Raw genomic sequence first — 17,643 nt, forward strand, 5'->3', positions numbered from 1 at the left:
GTTCAGCGTATGCTGTGTCTCACCTAAAAAATCCATTGCGCAGGCTGGAAAGGTAAAAGACCTTTCCCAAAGTCTTCGTTCGCGAAGACTGGCCATTATTATTGTTATTTCTACACTGAGTTTTGGGTTTTGCCTCAAAGTTTATGTTCTCCTGTTATGTTTGCAGAGTTGCTTGTGTTACAAACAATTTCCCTGGATGGAGAGAACAAAATGTTTTCACAAACTGTTGCATCATGCTTGATAATTTCATCCGTTTTAGTACTTTCTTTCTCTTTACTGTCCTTTCACCCTTTATTCCACTCTCTCTTCAGTTGGGTAGTAAGTGAAGACAGAACTACTGAAGCTCAGTCATATTGGCAGGTCCCACCAAGAAGCAGCATCAGCAACAGAACAGTGGTTCTGCCCCCAGTAGCACTTTTGAACTGGGAAATACTCTTCCAAATCCTCCACAAGACCTTGTGGGTCTCTAGGTACAGTTCATCTGACCAACAGCAGATAGTTCTCTGCATCTGAGCTAATTGTCTGGATTCCCTTTTACCATCAAGAGAGATAACCAGATGCTCTTAGGGAGAGAAATAGGCATTGCTGCTTAATGGAGACAGGTAAACGTCAGGTTTACTTGTAGAAGAGGCTGTTTCTCTTCATCGGTTAGGAGGGGAAGGCAAGGCTGCTAGCTCCAGCCAAGGGGTGGGGGAACTACTCCTCATCTTCTGTGGTTGCTCAGGCTGTGAAAGGAAAGGGCCCACAGTGCTCATTGCACATAAAACCTGCCATTTCACCAGCAAAGCGTGTCTTTGTTCAGGTCAGATCTTTGATGCTGTAGGCTATATTGGTCAATTTCCAAAAGTACCCATCAGTCATAAACCTGTCAATATTCATTCTGATTTTGCTAAGGGACCTTAAAACTTCAGTGTCTTTCAAAAGTAATGAGATGCCCTGAATGGTAAACTTTTGGCAATGCTTAGATTCGTATTCAGCAAATATTGGGGAAGCTCAGGTGCACTCTTTACTACCCGTTACTTCCTCATTCTGCTCCTGAGATTGCTGAAGCATGCCATGGGTGTTGAGTAAGTCTCTTCTACACACAAGAAAAGTACATTTGCACGTGGTCCTGCAATGTTTCAAGTGAAAAAAGTACCTCAGGCAAAACATTAGTCCATTTGGCTTTATATCTACTCAAAAGGACCAAGTAAATAGATAGCGTGTTACTTATGGATAGCTTCTGCCTGTGCAACAAACATTCTGGACTTTCCAACAATGCTCAGCAGCCTCATAGCACACAACCATTGCATTGAAATATTTCAGCAATGGTGCAGGTCTCCAAGCACTAGAAATTAGCATTCCCCATTGAGTACACCTGCTGTCCCAGGACTCTGGGCAGGCTCTAGAGCACATCATCAGTAGTCCACACTCTCCAGAGGAGGTTCGAGAAGAGGTCTTTTGTCTTTTCCAGCCATTGATCACCTCTGACAGCTTCTAAAGATTGTTTCAGCACTGATGAATTCTTCGAATCTTTTTCTTTTTGAAAAGAAAGTTTCAGTCTCACTTACCTAGAGCTAATGCATGAATGTATATTAAGCTATATGTCAACAGATACATGATTTGTCTAGCAGTTAATTAAAAATACAATCCTAGAGGATTTCATTATTTCTCACAGAGGCATTCTTCATTTTGTTTCCTAGTGGCCTTGTTAGTGCATGTTGCACATCTTAATTAGCTTCCTTCTTGAGAAATTTTCCTGGTGCCTTAAAATTCTGAGTGGAGATCTTCAATCCAAATGCAGGCACAGAGAGTGGGTACAAGGGTTTTGGGAGATGGCCCTGATAAACTGGCTGTCTTCTCCGCTCCTCTGCTGGTGGCCACAGCCCTGTAAAAAAAAAGGAAAATGTTTCCATGCGTCTCCCACAGCACTGGTGCTGGAAGTGACAAAGAAAAGTGGATCCAATATTAAAATCCTAGACTGTGAAAGCATCTTTGCTGTGCCAGTGGTAAGATGACCATCAGGGTAAGATGACCTCCATCAGAGGGACGGGAGGGACAGTTGATGACAGTGACACCATGAAGGATTTACCAGGGAGTGCCTGTTAAGGCTCCCTCTGATTTCTGTTTGCAGAAGATAGCATGTTACATAAGTATTATGGAGAGATATAGATTTGACAGATGAACCACTCAGTGTATAAGGAATTGTCTGGATGGTCACATTAAAAGAGTTGCAGTCAATGTCTTGATGTCCAAGTGGAGAGCAACTGGGCTCCTCAGGAGTCAGCATTGGGACTGGTGCTGTTTAATACCTTTGTTAGTCACATGGATGGTAGGATTGAGTGCAGTCTCAGCAGGGTTTCGGATGACACCCAACTGTGTAGTGCAGTCAACATGCTGGAGGGAAGGAATGCTTTGGTTTTAACTCTTTCTTTACTTTTTGTTGTCACAGAACCTGGAATGGTCAAACTGTTTTTATTCTAGGCACAAAGAGATCCAGGAGTGCATGTATGTGCTGAATGCATGCTTCAAATAACAAAAATAACAGATGAAGTTGATTTTTACCCTAAAAATGTCATTAGCTGTGCCAAACCCAGATGTCTAAGTCTGAAATCCTCCGACATTTTGTTAGGTGTTAGAGCTGAGCACTGAGAAAACCAAATTCAAAAGACTAGAGGAGGAATCTGCAAATTAAAAACAAAAATCAGAAACAGGGGAAGTTAGTTGGAATTAATTTGGGGATCTGCATCTTTTCCAGATTTTCTCTAGAACACACAGGACTCTTGGAGGCTCACCTCTTTGTGTTTAGTCTATCCTGTAGAAGAAGTTGCATAAGGGGTCCTTGTTTTTGCTTACTTTATTCCTGTACAAAGTAGACCAGCCATTGTTTATTTTATCTCCTGCTGCACCATTTTTGGGTGTGATAGTGACTGCCAAAGGGATTGTCCTGCTTTTGCTTTACGTGTGACAATTCTTTTCTTCTGCCTTCCATGCTCCAGGACTACCAGACATATCCATGTGCTGAAATGGATCAGGGAAGTCACCCTGTTTAAAAATATTTGTTTAAGTTGGCAGTGTTGTTGTTTTACTTTCCAGACATGTCTGTTCCATTGTCCTATTTACTACATAGTCACATGAATATCCATGCTGATGCAGGGCAGAAAGTGGGAAGATGGGAAAGGAAGCCATGTGGCATCTCACTCTGCAGAAAAACATGACTATGAGGGGCAGAAACCCCCACCCACAGATATTCTGCAGGCAATTGCTGCCATTGTGCTGTTCTCTAAGCCATCACACCAAAGTGGTGACATGAGGAATGTGGGACTTTGTGGAAGCAACCTCATCTATCTCCTGCTTTTCCCTCAATTTATCTAATTATTTTATTAAGTAATAATTTTATGACAAAGCATCACTAGGCACTCCATAAACCAGGTTAATAATATTAGTTTTTCTTTAAGTGAAACTGGAGGCAGTGTCCTGTTCTAAATCTGACTTTGAAGTCTTCTGATCTGTTTAGACACAACTGAATCAAATTGACAGGAAATTTCATGAGAGAGGTTTCTGTAATAGAATTTTTCCATAACAGAATTTTTCTGGAAACCTTTGGACAAAGCAGGAGAGGTGCCAGAGCATTCAGGCAGTGGTGGACTCATGCTGGAGATATTCTCCTCTCACCATGTGGCTAAAGGGAGGGCACTGAGGGAAGAGGCAGCTCTTCCTGGTGTTACTGTTTCTTGAGAAGAAAGCAACCATGCAGAAGGAGGGAGAGTACTCCCTGATGGTCATCTTCTTTATCCCTTTTCTCTGATCTGCTTCAACCTCAAAACCAGAGTAAGGAATTTACAGGCATGACTTCTCATGTCCTTTTTCTTTCCTTTTCCTAGCCCAGGAGTAAGGACTGCGAGTCTTACCTTTGAGAAATAATGTCCTCAGCATCTTCTGATGGGGTCAGGGGAAGTTTAGGTTAGATGTTAGAAAAAGGTTCTTTGTCCAGAACAGGCTCCCCAGGGAAGTGGTCACAGCACCAAGGCTGACAGAGTTCAAGAAACGTTTGGACAATACTCTCAGGCACATGGGGTGACTCTTGGGGCTGTCCTGTGCAGAGCTAGGAATTGGATTCAATGATCCTTGCACATCCCTTCCAACTCAGCATATTCTGTGATTCTGTGATTCTCTCCTTGCTCCAGTCTAGTGATTAGAGAGGCTTGCCTGTTCCCAGACAAAGCCTTTCACCAACATACATGCATTGCTCAGGAAAGAGAAGTGTGGTTGTATTGATTTGGTGGGTGCATGGTTTTCCTATCCCTCAATATATGAACTATAGGAGTGAAAGAAGGACTATAGAGATGATTAATACTGCATTCCTGGCAGTGTCCCAGGCCAGATGAGATCTGGAAGCTCTTGGTACTGGCACTGAGCTTCTCTGCCCTACAGCAGCTGGGTCATGGTTTAACCATGGCCTGTTACTGCTTGGGGTCATGCTCTGTCTCAAGCACAGGGTTTTGTCCTATGGGGGTCCTTGAGGGCAGAGAAATGCTCCTGAGGGCTGAGTTTAAGGTCCAAGCAAAGGCAGCTCCACACCACTCCAGTGACACATATCTGCCTTTGCATAGAACACCCCTCACTCAACACATACCCGAGTTTTCAGTGCAGTACACAGTACACTGTTAAGTGTATTACTTTCTGTTTGGTCACTGGTTAAAGAGAAATCAATGTACTTTCATGGCAAGTAATAAAGACATTGCCAATGGGAATCACATCCTCATGCCTGGTTCCATTCATCTGTGTGGCTGGCAGTCCTACCTAGTCTTTGTCCAACTTGATTGCTGAGTGTTCACAAAGATCAAATTCTCATCATGTCCTACCCTGATTATGGCTACATCCTTTTTGCATCCTTAGCAAATGCAGACCTGCCTCATTCGCGACATTCTGGTGTGCTCATCTGCTACTACTTCTTTCTTTCTCTCTGAAGTCCTTTTCTGTAGAGCCCATGCAACTAGCCCTTACTTGCAAACCTTTGATTACACATTACTGTCTCTATATATTGTCTTTTATTTACTACTGAATGCCACCCATGCCAGTCACTTTGTCAGTTTTTTAAATCCTAGTTTTCTTCCACAGCGCTTTGTTCTTCACTGTTGTGATGAATGCTTCAAACATCTGCATCAGCATTGCTCCTCCAGACTCCTCTCTAAAATTGTTCTTGGCTGTGATGGTTACAGAAGATTTATGTTGTATAGAATCCTCTGTCCATCTTGCTGATAACACTATTGCATTGTATATTTTGTCTATATCTATATATTCTCTCTTGTCCTCATCTTCAATTGTACTTTCTTTGGGCCAAGAGCTGTCTTGTTGCTCTATTTTTATGTAATGTTTCTCACAATGGAGTTCTGATGTGTGGTAGGAGTTCTTCAGCATTTAATGGCAAAAATAATAAAAGTATTAACAAATGTCTTTGTGTGACTGCATCACATGGTATGGTCACAGTTTGGAAAAATTCAGTTTTCTAGGGGCAGCTTGTCTCCCTGTCTACAGAATGTAGGTGCAATTCAGGGAGTCCATTTTCAGAAAGGAATGTGTTAGGAAAATATTTGAGCATGAGTAATTCAACAAACAGAAAAAAACCCTCTAGTACTCTGCGCTTTCAGGAAGATTTCCTACTGTGCGGATTTTTTGCTAGCCCATTAATTTTGCCATCTCAGAGCTCTAACAGCATGGCCTAGAGCAGTGGTTTTCCAAATTCCTTCCAGTTGTAGCATACTAACATAAACAGCATTTGCATATGGATGTCATAAAAGTGACTAATGCTGGCAATCATCATACTTTATTGCAGTAATGTGACAAATGTGCCTGAGCATCCTAAAAGATCTGCTCCAAGCTCACTGGCGCTGAAGAAATGGCACACCTCTTATCTAGCAGTGACACTCATGGCAGAGTAGGCTTGGACAGAAACCAGAACATTGATCCAGCTTTATACGAGCGTACAAGAGGCAAGGGTACTAGCTGCTTCACTGCATGACTCCACAGCGCTGGGTACATGTCCTTTACCCTAAACCAGAAATTAAACTCAGAAAGTTGAACAAATAACATTTTCTAGTTTGATAGCCAGAAAGTTCAGTGGGGAGACCTCTGACTCTGACCTCAACCTTGTCCCCAATCATATTTTAACATTTCGAATTCTCCAAAGAAGGCTACAAATGGTTCCTTGAGGCCTGGGGCAGTCAGTCATGCCATGAGTGAGAGGCTTAATGGTGCCACTTTCAGTCAAGAGTTTGTGGACTTGATGGAATTCGTCACATTTCAGCTTTGTCAGATTTTTCTTCCACAAGATGAAGGGGGAGGGTTGTGAACCCAATTACATCATCATATCGCAGAGAAAACACATTTTCATATCTTACAGACTGGCTTTTGGAGCATTCAGTTACTGGTCAGGCTTCTTACAAAACTGAGATGTGCATGTTGTGCAGTATGCAATATGCCATGTGCAACATGCCATGTGCAACAGCTACTGCCCCGTGATGCCATCCCAATCCATTGCACACCTTTTACCAGTTTGACAGAAACATAAAGGTCTCCATGGTAAGACAAGCTCATGTAAAAATTTAACTGGTCGCTGCATAGAGTAAAAAAGGATGCAAATTAATGCTTCCACTGACGAAAAAGAGCCATGCTGCTGTACCAGGCATCAGCGCATCTATACAGGAAGAAGATGCTTTAAATGTTCGGGCAATTCCAAGCAGAGTTTGTACCATAATAACGACTGGATAGGGCAATTATGAGATACAAATTCAGACTGTGAATTCATGTCTCTCTCAGCATAACTCCTTTATTTAATCTCTGTGAATAGGTAAGGAGATCAGTCTTCCTGTCACACGGACAATTCTTGTATCCTGGTGATGCTGCCCATCTCAAACACACATAGTTCATCTCACATTTCAGAGAAAGATCTCAGAATTGTCCCTCTAGGGAGTCATCAAATGGGTGGCTGAAACAACAGCATGTCATGTCCTGACTCTTATTATTGCCCCAACTGGCAAATAGTAAACCCAAAGCCTGGACGCAGCTCTCCGATGACACAGTGGCTTTTGTGACAGGTTGATTTTCACTGCTTCCAGTGAAACAGGTAGTGTCACTCTGGAGCTGGTACAGAAACTCTCCACTACAAGTAGTAACACTGCTTTGTAGCCAGCTATAGCAGGAGCACCATGCACACAGGGTCTAACTATACAGCCCCAGGGGAGCTTATACTGTTGCAAATACCCTGTACCACATCCAGCAGTCTTTTTCTGTCTTGTGTTTGGGAAGCAGCAGCCAGAACACTATGTAGTAAAAAATGTCTTTTTCCTAAATATAGTACACACAGGGCAAAGGCTGTTTATCACAACCCCTTAGTGCTAATGTCTGCTTGAAGTGTGTATACCTTGGTTCCTTTTACAAGCAATTGAACCAAAACATTTCCTTGGCATTTGCTTTCATTCTTCATTTCACTGCTTTATCAGAGATAGAGAGAACAGTGCATTTATTTGTATGTGATTCCCCACAGGTAATCTTCAGTTGCAGCACATAAAACTTAATTTTCCCCAATTGCACAAGATTTCCTATTCTACACAAAGTTGTAAATCACCGCAACAAAGACTCCTTGCTTGCTCAGTGAAGGCAAAGCCTTGCAGTACTTGGAAAATTACTTTGGCTTTCCCACATGCTCCTTGTGTTGCAATTCCAAGAGCTTCCAAGAGCTTCACAGATTTATCCAACTTCATGCTTTCTGCAGGTAACATTGGTAGTGTGATGTGCTTGTAGGCCTTTTTCTCATTGCCCGCCAGAACACTTTTGTTATCAAATTCATAAAGGGCTTCAGCAAATATATATGTTTTGTTTCTTTCATCCTTATCTTCTGTCTTCTTAAGCTGGAAGCAAGTGTTTTCCTTAAAAGAAGGCATGGTATTGTTTCTTCTTTCACACAACCCTGAACATTACAAAAACAGTATTTTCAAGAACTATATTTCCAGGAACAAATCAGAGAAAATGAGCACAATGTTGTGTCTGGTAGAATGTGTGCACAGTGCAGCTATCAAGAAGACAAGGGTCTCTTCAACAACATGAGCATGATGTTGCCTGATTCACAATCCCATTTATAATTACTTGGGGTCACACACCATAATTTGGAAGACATTTGTTTTAAGACTACAAGGCTTGGTGTATGCATTAACTCTGAAGAGATCCTCTGCCTTAGTTGGTGGTATTTAACATGTCAGTTTTCAGTTAATTCGAAATTTTATGATCCCTTGAGTAAGCAATAACACCAGTAGCCTTGTGGAGCATTAAGGACGGACGTTGAAAGTTGCCTGAAAACTCTGAAAACAGAAGACTTGGCTCTTTTGAAGACACGGAGGCTCTGCAGATATTTCTTAGAGTTCACTTGTGATCCGCACAGCTCTGCTTCAGGATCTACAGTATCTTTCCTAGCCCATGGTGAAGTTTTTAGGTACAGCTGGCTCAAAGTAAAAGTTTTCCCAAGTGAAGGGGTTTCTAAATTCAGCACAAAGCTGCTTTAGAGGGCTTCCCTTCCTTGTAGTAGTAACTGGCTGTAACAATACAAGGCTCATACAGCTACCAGTTGTCAGTGAAGCATGAGGACACCATGTGAACTGCTTCTGAAAGCCTTCTGAGTCTGTCTTGGTCCCCTGTCCAGGTTCCTGCCCCACATAAGGCTGTTCGAACTTCTGCCAGCACCAGCGTCTTCTGAAGTGGTGCAGGTGGGCACCTGGACTCAGGGGGAGAGTCACAGAGGTTTTCCATTTTACAAGAACAAGAACAAAGGGGACTCAGACAGAAAGTTGGTGGCTTTCTTTTTGGAAAGTGGCAGTGTTGTTTCAAGTCTTTCATGACTGTTTCTCCACACAGGGACTTTGAGCCAGGAGTCCAAGTATCCTGTTGAACCTCCCAAATCACTGTAGCCTTGGCCATTTCTTGTCTTAGTTGAGAAACATCACCTGAGAAACAGTTTTGTGATGGACATCTTGTCAAAACAAGCAAGTTCCTGGGAAATACTTAAGTTCCAATGAGTTTCATTTTTTGATGAAAAAACAGTTTGTCAGTCAAACCCACACAAGCTTCAACAGGGACTCCTCTGGTACTGAAATTGGTGCCAGATGGGCACTAGTCCTTCCACCATTGAAGGCAGCTGGAGTTTTGCCACTGACTTCAAAGGAATTAGGATCAAGCCCATGAATTCATGACTGCACTTTTTGTTTAGCTTTCTGAATAATTTATAAGTAAAAATAGGATGGATTCTCTCACTCTTTCTGATGTCAAGTAAAGCTGTATTTGGTTACATTTCTTGCTTTCAAAGGAGCTTTAGTGCAGTCATGAGCATCTCATTATGAAAAATGGTGTCCATAGGGGACAGATAGGAAGAAAAAGGAAATCCTTAGGCACAACAAACATACACAGCAGATCAGAGATTCAGAGATGACAGATCAGAGCAAGATAGTCCTCATGCTTGGAGCTGAAGGCTAGATAGCTAGCAATGTTTCAGGAAGTGGAGAAGGCTCTAGAAAGCATACTTCTTTTTGGTGAGTTCATTTATTTTAATGATATTGCATTTAGTTTTATTTTCTCTCTTCTCAGTGATTTAGACATTAGTTTCCATAAGGTTACTTGCTGCACTTTGGTTCTGAGCAGACTTTGTAGGAGACTGCACATTTTTCTGGGATTCACCATGTTCTCCACCACTGCAAACCATTTTCCTCCTTAAAACTGTTTGGAAAAAAGGAAAAAGAAAAAAATTCCCAGATCACCACCCAGGGCTTAGTGTTTACTTCTGCTGCACGCATCATTTATTTTCATTCGGCAAGATCATGATGACATGCTCGTCCAAGCACATGCTGTTCTAATATGCTACATTCCATCAGACTCTCAGTGTGTTAGAAGTGACATTGCTGCTAAATGAAAAAGATCTTGTAGGACAGGGAAATGGATTGCTAAGTACTGCTGCCTTTCAAGGAACCATGTTGTAAACAAAAATGATTGACTTGCTTTTTCTGGACTATACATAGTTGTGTACATGTATGACCCTGATTAGGAAGGCTATCTGCTATATGGTTTTAGGGACTTCCTTCCTTGAGAACAAGCTGACGTATTTAGCAGGCTTTTAGAAAAGAGAACGAGATGTATGCTTCAGCCTACAACTGGAGGAACAGAACACTTGAAGTTTGACATGTACCCTAGCGAAGTATTTCTGCAGCTATTGTTCCATGTGAATGTGTTCAAGCAAGCGCACATACTGTGCTTCTTGTATTTTCTGGATGCATGGAATAACTCTCCTCTCAATCACAATGTGGGGTTTCAGAAATCTATCTTCAATGATGGCTAAACCACTTGCAAAAAATCTGTTCCACATTTACTTGTTCCTCCCTTGCAATAAATTAGACAAGGCAATAGTGGATTTGTAGAGATTAACAGAAAACCATTAAATAATACTTTGTTTTAGCTATAATATTTTCTCTTAAACTGTGCCTTACTAATTATTCTTCATTAGAAGATGGCACCTAAATGAATAATTGAGATACGATTTTGTAGGTTTTGCCAAATGAATTTAAACTGTCCATGGAGAACTTTGGAGGTTTTCTCTAAACACTGTTAAATCTGAATTAATAAAACATATAAAAGATGAAAATGATAGATGAATTCAATATGACTTGGTCAAAGAGCCTTTGGCACAACTTTGTCTGCTAATATCCCATTAGTAAGCTGTTGGAATTGCTGTGTGTCCGTTATACTAACTTACCGATGAACATCTAAAGTATTAGGTAAAGTATTATGTACTTTCTCCCACTGTCCATTTGATCAAAGGCTGTTTTGCTACTTGGCTGTAAAAGAAGAAGGGTTGTATCCAGCATTTTCCAGTAGGGATAACAGCAAGGAAAAGCTGTTTCAGCTTTCTGAAATGCTGCTTTTTGGGGATGAAAATGCTTTTACAGATGCAACCCTCTCAGGGACCCAGCAGAGACAGGAGAATCTTGTACAGTTATACCCTTAGTTACTTAATAATCTCACTGTGCTTCAGAATATAAATTATAACACTAGCAACACTAGTTTAATGAGGGCATAAGAACTTAGTATTTCCTCCAAGTAACTACTCTGAAGTTAAAATGCAGTAATAAATTCTGTCTATTTATTTTAATCACAAAATCAGATATGAAATTTCAAGTTGCCAAAGTTTCCACAAGGCATAAAATAGGGATGTACATGATCTTCTCAATATTTATGAACCATAATGTATAAAAATCAGCAGTCCCTAGGTGAAAATACTTTCAGTCTTTCAGGACATTTTGAAGATGTTTTATTAATAATTTTAGTTTTCGTTTCTGCTCTGCTCAGTGGTTCCTTTCCAAAAACTTGAGCATGATATTTTTTCTTACAAATTTACTTTTTTGTATTAGGCATGTATTGATTTGTGGGGTTTTGTAACTTCTCACTTTCAAAAGGGATCTGAAGTAACATATTTCTGATATTATACCTGTATTTGAACAGCACCATTCTTTAGCTAATAGTTTCCACAAAGACAGAAGGAGAAAGCTTACATAGCATTGTTTTCCTGAAAGTCTTAATAAACTGTACTTTATTGTTCAAATTGGTTCCAATTTATCAAAATACTGAAGCATTTGTGTAAAACTGAGAATCTAGTCTATCCTTCCTTGTTCAGAAAACAGCGACATTTTAAGTCCCATTGATAACACTTTGGTCTGCACATTATCAAGTATGTGCTGTTGGTAAGCCAGAGTGAAGTCTTCTCTTTGGCAGGTCAGATGCCAGTTAGAAATTAATCCCTTACCTAGACCTAAATGACTAGAAAGCTAAGAGTATTCAAGAGCAGAATAAGACTTACTGTCCTCCATCTTTACAGAAGACAGCACGGTCATTTAAATGCAACAACCCAGGAGCTGTTGTGGTGACCACAGTGTAACAAGGTGTCCCTTAGGAGTCTAAGATGAAGTAGAATAATTTTGCCACTAACATGGATTAGTAAATGCACAGGCATATTTGTCCAGGGAGATACAGTAAAGGTTAATTATTTAAATCTGACCTAAATTTCCCATTCTTCTGTCTTGTTCCATACTAATAACAATAAATTCCAAGGTAATATTTTGTTATTTGTCCTAAATTTAGAATTATTTATCACCCACACTGGACAAGAAGTAGATTTTCCTTAGTCTTCACCCCAGCTGGTATATGTAAGTAGATGCATAATGCTGCCCATTGACACTAGAGTTCGCTAAATCACATTGGGATATAAAGGGCATATTTGGTCCTATATGGGGATAGTCAGTGCAGATGACAGTTTCTCTCCTGTACCCCCTTATCCTTAACAGAGAAGTATGTTGAAACCCTTTACAGGTAGTCCCTTTTAAACCCACATGTATCAGCAACTGGAGTGAACTGTGGTATATGTGTGTATATGTATGTGTGCAAGCATGTGCAACAGGGACTGAGAGAAAGTCACCATAATGCATTCTGCAGAAAGAAATTAAGTGTATCTAGAGACTAATAAAAAATGATTTTGGCAGTGGAGAAGTCCCGAGTGAGGTAGCTTAATATTTGTACCTTTGTCACGTATGTGTTGAGTAGCTAAAATAGTCATATCTAAAATCCAGAAGAAGAAAAAAACCTTCTCCCTTAGTTCATATTGCATGGGCTGTCTGGCTGGATGCTAAAGTCATGACATCTTGCATTGTGGCAGGGAGGGCAGTGTGGCTTCCTGATCAAGATCAGCAAATTTCTGATCAACAGCACTTGATTACTGCTCCCCTTGTGGGAAAAGGTTGTTTGGAGGTGAACAAGGCCCTTTTTCACTCTTAAAATCAGATGAGCTGGAGCTGTCTCCAGTATGATTCCTCACAGCTGGGAAAGGACTTCCCGATAAATAGGCACAGTAGCTCTATGAACTGAGACTGATGCATCCTTATCTCAGCGTGCAGGACTCACAGTCAATAGTCACTGAGACCCTGTGGACAGTTTTACTGCACCATTTCATTGCCTCTCTTGCATGAAAGGTCCCTCAGATATTATAAGGCCTGCCCTTGCAAGATTTTGCATTCCTAGACAGGATTGCAGGGCTGCTGGAAATGTTTGACTGGTTTGGCATTCAAATCCAAGCCTTATCCCTCTAAATCACATCAAGTTTTCTAGGGCATCCCCTTTTTAAAGAATGGATTTAGGGTAAAATCAGTCTATCTGCAGTCTCAAGGGCATTTTACAATTTGGGCTTAGCAGGACCAGAATTTCGAATATAGGTTCTTTCTAGAGAAAGGATCAAAAATTACTAAGAAAGTTAAGTTCTGGTATTAGAGGTTGTCATAAGAGCTACAGGCCTCTAGAAATGTCAAATTCCTGACACTGACTGTGGGTCAGAACTTTCCATTAAGCTTCTCATCTGGAAGCAAATCTGCCTGAAGATCAGATGACAGACACCAGAAAGCAATGCTTGTTTACATACTCAGAGTTTAAAATAAGAAATTTGCAATCATGTTTATGTTTTAAAAAGGGTTTCTAAAAGGTTTTTTTTGTGAAGAGGCAGCACTATTTGCTTTTACAAAGTAGGAAGCAGACTTTTCTCTGGTATTCATAGCCTATTTGGGAAGTACTTTCCAGCATCTGTGGGCAAGGCTGTTTAAAAACACTTCTCTACAAAAATAAAGTTGTAAAGCTATAAAGCATTTTTTATCTTGAGAGACCAAAATAATTTTTTCCCAGTATTTCAGGAAGACTCTGACATTCCCAAAAGTTCATTATTTTGACTTTTTGGGCAGGGTTTTTCTTTTTGTCTTTAATCTTCTACTGATATTGAGAATGATTTTTGTTTATATCAATACAGGGCTCTCTTATTGACATTTTCACTGGGTGCTGCTTTGAACAAAAAAGTAATGGATTATGTTGTTTTAAAAAGAACAGTTCAGTGTTAAATTTGATTCCAAACAGTGGGATTTATAGTCTAATTCTTACAAGAGATTCAGAGTTTGATATCAAGGGCTGGAGCATTTCATTGTCCATATGGAGCATGTTGTAAAATCAGAAGTTCTAAATTCTTTTTTTTAAACTCTGTTTTTCCTATGTCAAAGAGTTAAAATATATTCTTTTTCTGCTTACTGTTGATTGGCAAAGTATTTCCTCACCCTCTGCTGTAGAAGAATCATGAATATTTGATATCTTTCTCCTTCTCTCCTTAATATTTCAAGTAATTCAGCTAGACTATCTCCATCAATGGGGTAAGCGGAGCTGTAACACCTACTTAAGGGAGTGGAGCCATCTGGTTTCATTGCAACTTGGAGCCTGCTGGCAAATATTAGGTTGTACCAATTTAAAGCATGATGAAGTGGGAAATAATGGACATTTTTGAAGAATCTGAAATAGGATCAGCTGTTATTGGCAAAAATTGGCAGGTGCAGTGCACTACACTGGCTGTAAGCATGGTCTCAAGTTGAAGAGTGCAGCTGGGAAAATGACTTGCTAATTGAATGGTTGCAGGACTCCCAGCAGCTCTGACAGTAGTGGAACATCACTAATTGGAGGCTCTTGGCTGAGTTGGTGGAAGCTGTCACTGAATGAAGGATCCTGCAAGTTGATGTTTACTTTCTAAGTGTTAGTGTGGTTTTTGCCTGTTACCAAGAATGAGTCCTCATGGAGTCAGAAGTGTTTTCAAACTTAGGAGGACTGGCTTAAGATTAGCAATATCTATTTCTTTCATTTACAGCATGGTGACAGCGGTTGGGAGTTATAAAAGCCACTCAACTACACATTTGTTTAACTGCACATTTCTATTGTCATCTTTCCCATACCTCTCCTTTTCCCTTTTATTTTCACTTGTGTTAAGTTTCTAAATTGGCTTGGAGCAGCAACTATTCTTTTTTTAATTTATTTAGAGTCTTGTAAGACCTTGTCCCCAGTTGAGTTTCTTGGATGCTGCCATAATGAATAGAAGTTGTTATAGAAAGAAAAATAGCCTGTTTTCGGTTCAGAATGGTATTACATACACCTCTGGTTTTTGTGGGTGCCAAAATAGCAGTGAATGCAAAAGCACGTATGCATTAGCTATATCTCCCCTTTTCATCTGTTGTTTTTATTCAATAAATGCAAACATATTGCGGTGCATCCTAGTTTAATATAAAGGTCTGTTGGCAAAATGTGTCATTTTCCCTCAGCTGTTAACACCCCTTGAGGGAAGATGTATTGGCAACGAGTGCTGTGCAGAAAGCACTGCTGACTTCAGAGTGCACTTCATGTATCATTAGTGACTGTAGCATCCCTGTGAGGCTAAAAACTCTCCAGCTATGTAAGGTGTAGCTATTCTGTATGTTATGGAGGCTAGGAGATAAGATGCTTCAGTAACAGGGTTGTGCCACCCAGCATGCCTCTGGCATTTATAGACACAAGGTTATCCCTGAATGTGGATTGGATGAGGAACAGTGGGCTGAAACCTTGTCTGAGTGTCCTGGTGCTCTGCAGTCTCCCTGGGTCGTAGGCCAAGTTTTGAATCCTTCGAGAGGACTGATGAGACTACTTTTTCAAGTTGGACCCTGAGCAAATCTTGCGGTGGCCATTAAGGTCTTCCACAGCTTAGGTGATACAGCTGGGAAAACTATCTTCAGTTTGCATCTGCATTTGGATAACCTGGGTTAGGTGGGAGGCAGAGAGATGAAACTGGAGGGATTTGGAAGCTGTACCTCTGGATCAAAGTCATGTGTGACAAACATTAAACATAGGCCTATGATGGAGCTGGGAATAGCAAAACATTGATGCCTCTTTCACCAGGCTCTGACTCACCAGCCTGGGACAAGCTACTTTGGGGAATGCCATTTTTTTTAAATGGCATAGCTTGATATGGACCAATTTATAGTGCCTAGTTCTAGCCTACCTCTCTTTTGATTTTCCCAGCATTAACTAGTGGATGGAAATAATTCACCTGACTTCATAAAATTAAATAAATTCATGGAATCATTTAGGTTGGAAAAGACTTCTAAAGCCATCCAGTCCAACTGTTAGTCCAGCACTGTCAAGCCCACCACAAAACCATGGCCCTGAAGTGCTGTGTCTTTTAAGTCTTTTAAATACCTTCAGGGACAGTAATTCCACCACTTCTCTGAGCAGCCTGTTCCAGTGCTTGACAACCCTCTCAGTGAAGAGATTATTCCTTATTCCAATCTAAACCTCTCCTGGTGCAACTTGAGGCCATTTCCTCCTGCCCTCTCAGTTGTTAGCTGGGACAAGAGACCAACCCCCACCTCTCTACAACCTCCTTTCAAGTACTTGTAGAGAGTGATAAGGTCCCCTCTGAACCTCCTTTTCTCCGGTGGAGGGACCTTATCACTCTCTACAACTCCTTTTTTATATTTCCCTTTTCTTCCCCACACAGCTGAATGAATCGGCCAAGCAGCTCATCGAGATGGACAAGACGTGCTTGGCTGCTGCCTCTGGCTGTGACATGCCGCTGGTGACAGAGACAGCGGCAGTGGCGGCAACGGCAGCGGTGGGTCTTGCGCCGTGCTCCACGTTGGCCGGTGCTGGGGCAGCTGGAGCAGCCCAGCGGCAGGGGGAAGGCAAGAAGAATGCCAAGAAGCGCCACTCCTTCACCGCCCTCAGCATGACACACAAGTCCTCCCAGGCTGCCAGCAACCGGCACTCCATGGAGATCAGTGCCCCCGTTCTCATCAGCTCCAGTGACCCACGGGCGGCTGCCAGGATTGGGGACCTCACCCACCTCTCCTCCAGTGCCCCAGCCCAGGTAAGGCAGGGGTGGAGGTGGGCTTTGGGCATCCTTAGCAGATGTCACACCATTGCATCACCTCTTTCAAAATGGCTGACCCTTGCACGAAGCAGTCGCATGGTGCTGTCATCCTGGTGTGACGGCACTTGGCATCTGCCGTTCCCATCCTTACGTTAATCAGTGGGCAGGCTGGAGGCAATCAGGAGCTGAAGGATAAAGCCAAATTTGAGGCAATCAGGAGTTGGAGGATAAAGCCAAATTGGATTCACAATAATGCAACACTTTTAAAACCAAAAAGTAATCCTACAGTTTGTTTGAAGTAATGCAGCTTATGTTGCATCAGTTTCTGTTGTAGAAAGGAGTAATTTTGAGTGATTCCATTACCCTGAATGTATCTGCTACCCTGCAGGGTAGCAATGTCGGTATGGAATTCACACATTGGGGATAAAAAAGAGTTTTGGAATAATTATTTCCATACAGATCACTGGAGGATGAGCAAATGTGCCATACTTTGACAAGTGTTGTACCCAGTAAGAAGCTGCTGTTAAGAAACACCCAAGGAATTTTTAAACCATCACACATGCTAAGGGTGCAGCACTCTCCATCCTTCACCCTCTCAAAGGAGAGTGTAGAGGAGCATCCTCCTGGACATCCTCACAGGTCCCAAAAGGAGCTTCTGAGGGCTGGCAGAAACAGGAGCCAAACTCACCAGGAGTGTACTGAAACCCCTTGCAATTTCCCGCTGTTTCTGTGGATAAGGAAATCCAAGTGCAAATTTGCAGTTTGAAGGTGTCGATGGGAGAATAATTACAGTCCCAGAACCCTTCTGCCTCAGTCTCCCTGCTCAGTCATCTACACATTTGGTGTGCAGATTAGCAGACACACATTCACTCTACAGA

At 41.5% G+C, this 17,643-nt stretch overlaps 1 protein-coding gene across 1 annotated transcript in view; it reads left to right on the top strand.

Annotated features, from left to right (window-relative positions):
- The window catches only part of SH3RF3 (SH3 domain containing ring finger 3), a 249,718-nt gene that overhangs the window by 170,937 nt on the left and 61,138 nt on the right, over positions 1-17,643 (top strand). The window contains exon 4 of the mRNA XM_027675014.1: positions 16,394-16,762. Within this exon, the coding sequence (XP_027530815.1) occupies positions 16,394-16,762 (369 nt within the window). The remainder of the gene's footprint in view (positions 1-16,393; positions 16,763-17,643) is intronic.

Source organism: Neopelma chrysocephalum, unplaced genomic scaffold (genome assembly GCF_003984885.1).
Source record: "Neopelma chrysocephalum unplaced genomic scaffold, ASM398488v2 Primary Assembly neopelma1_25, whole genome shotgun sequence".
NCBI classification, from domain to species: Eukaryota; Metazoa; Chordata; class Aves; order Passeriformes; family Pipridae; genus Neopelma; species Neopelma chrysocephalum.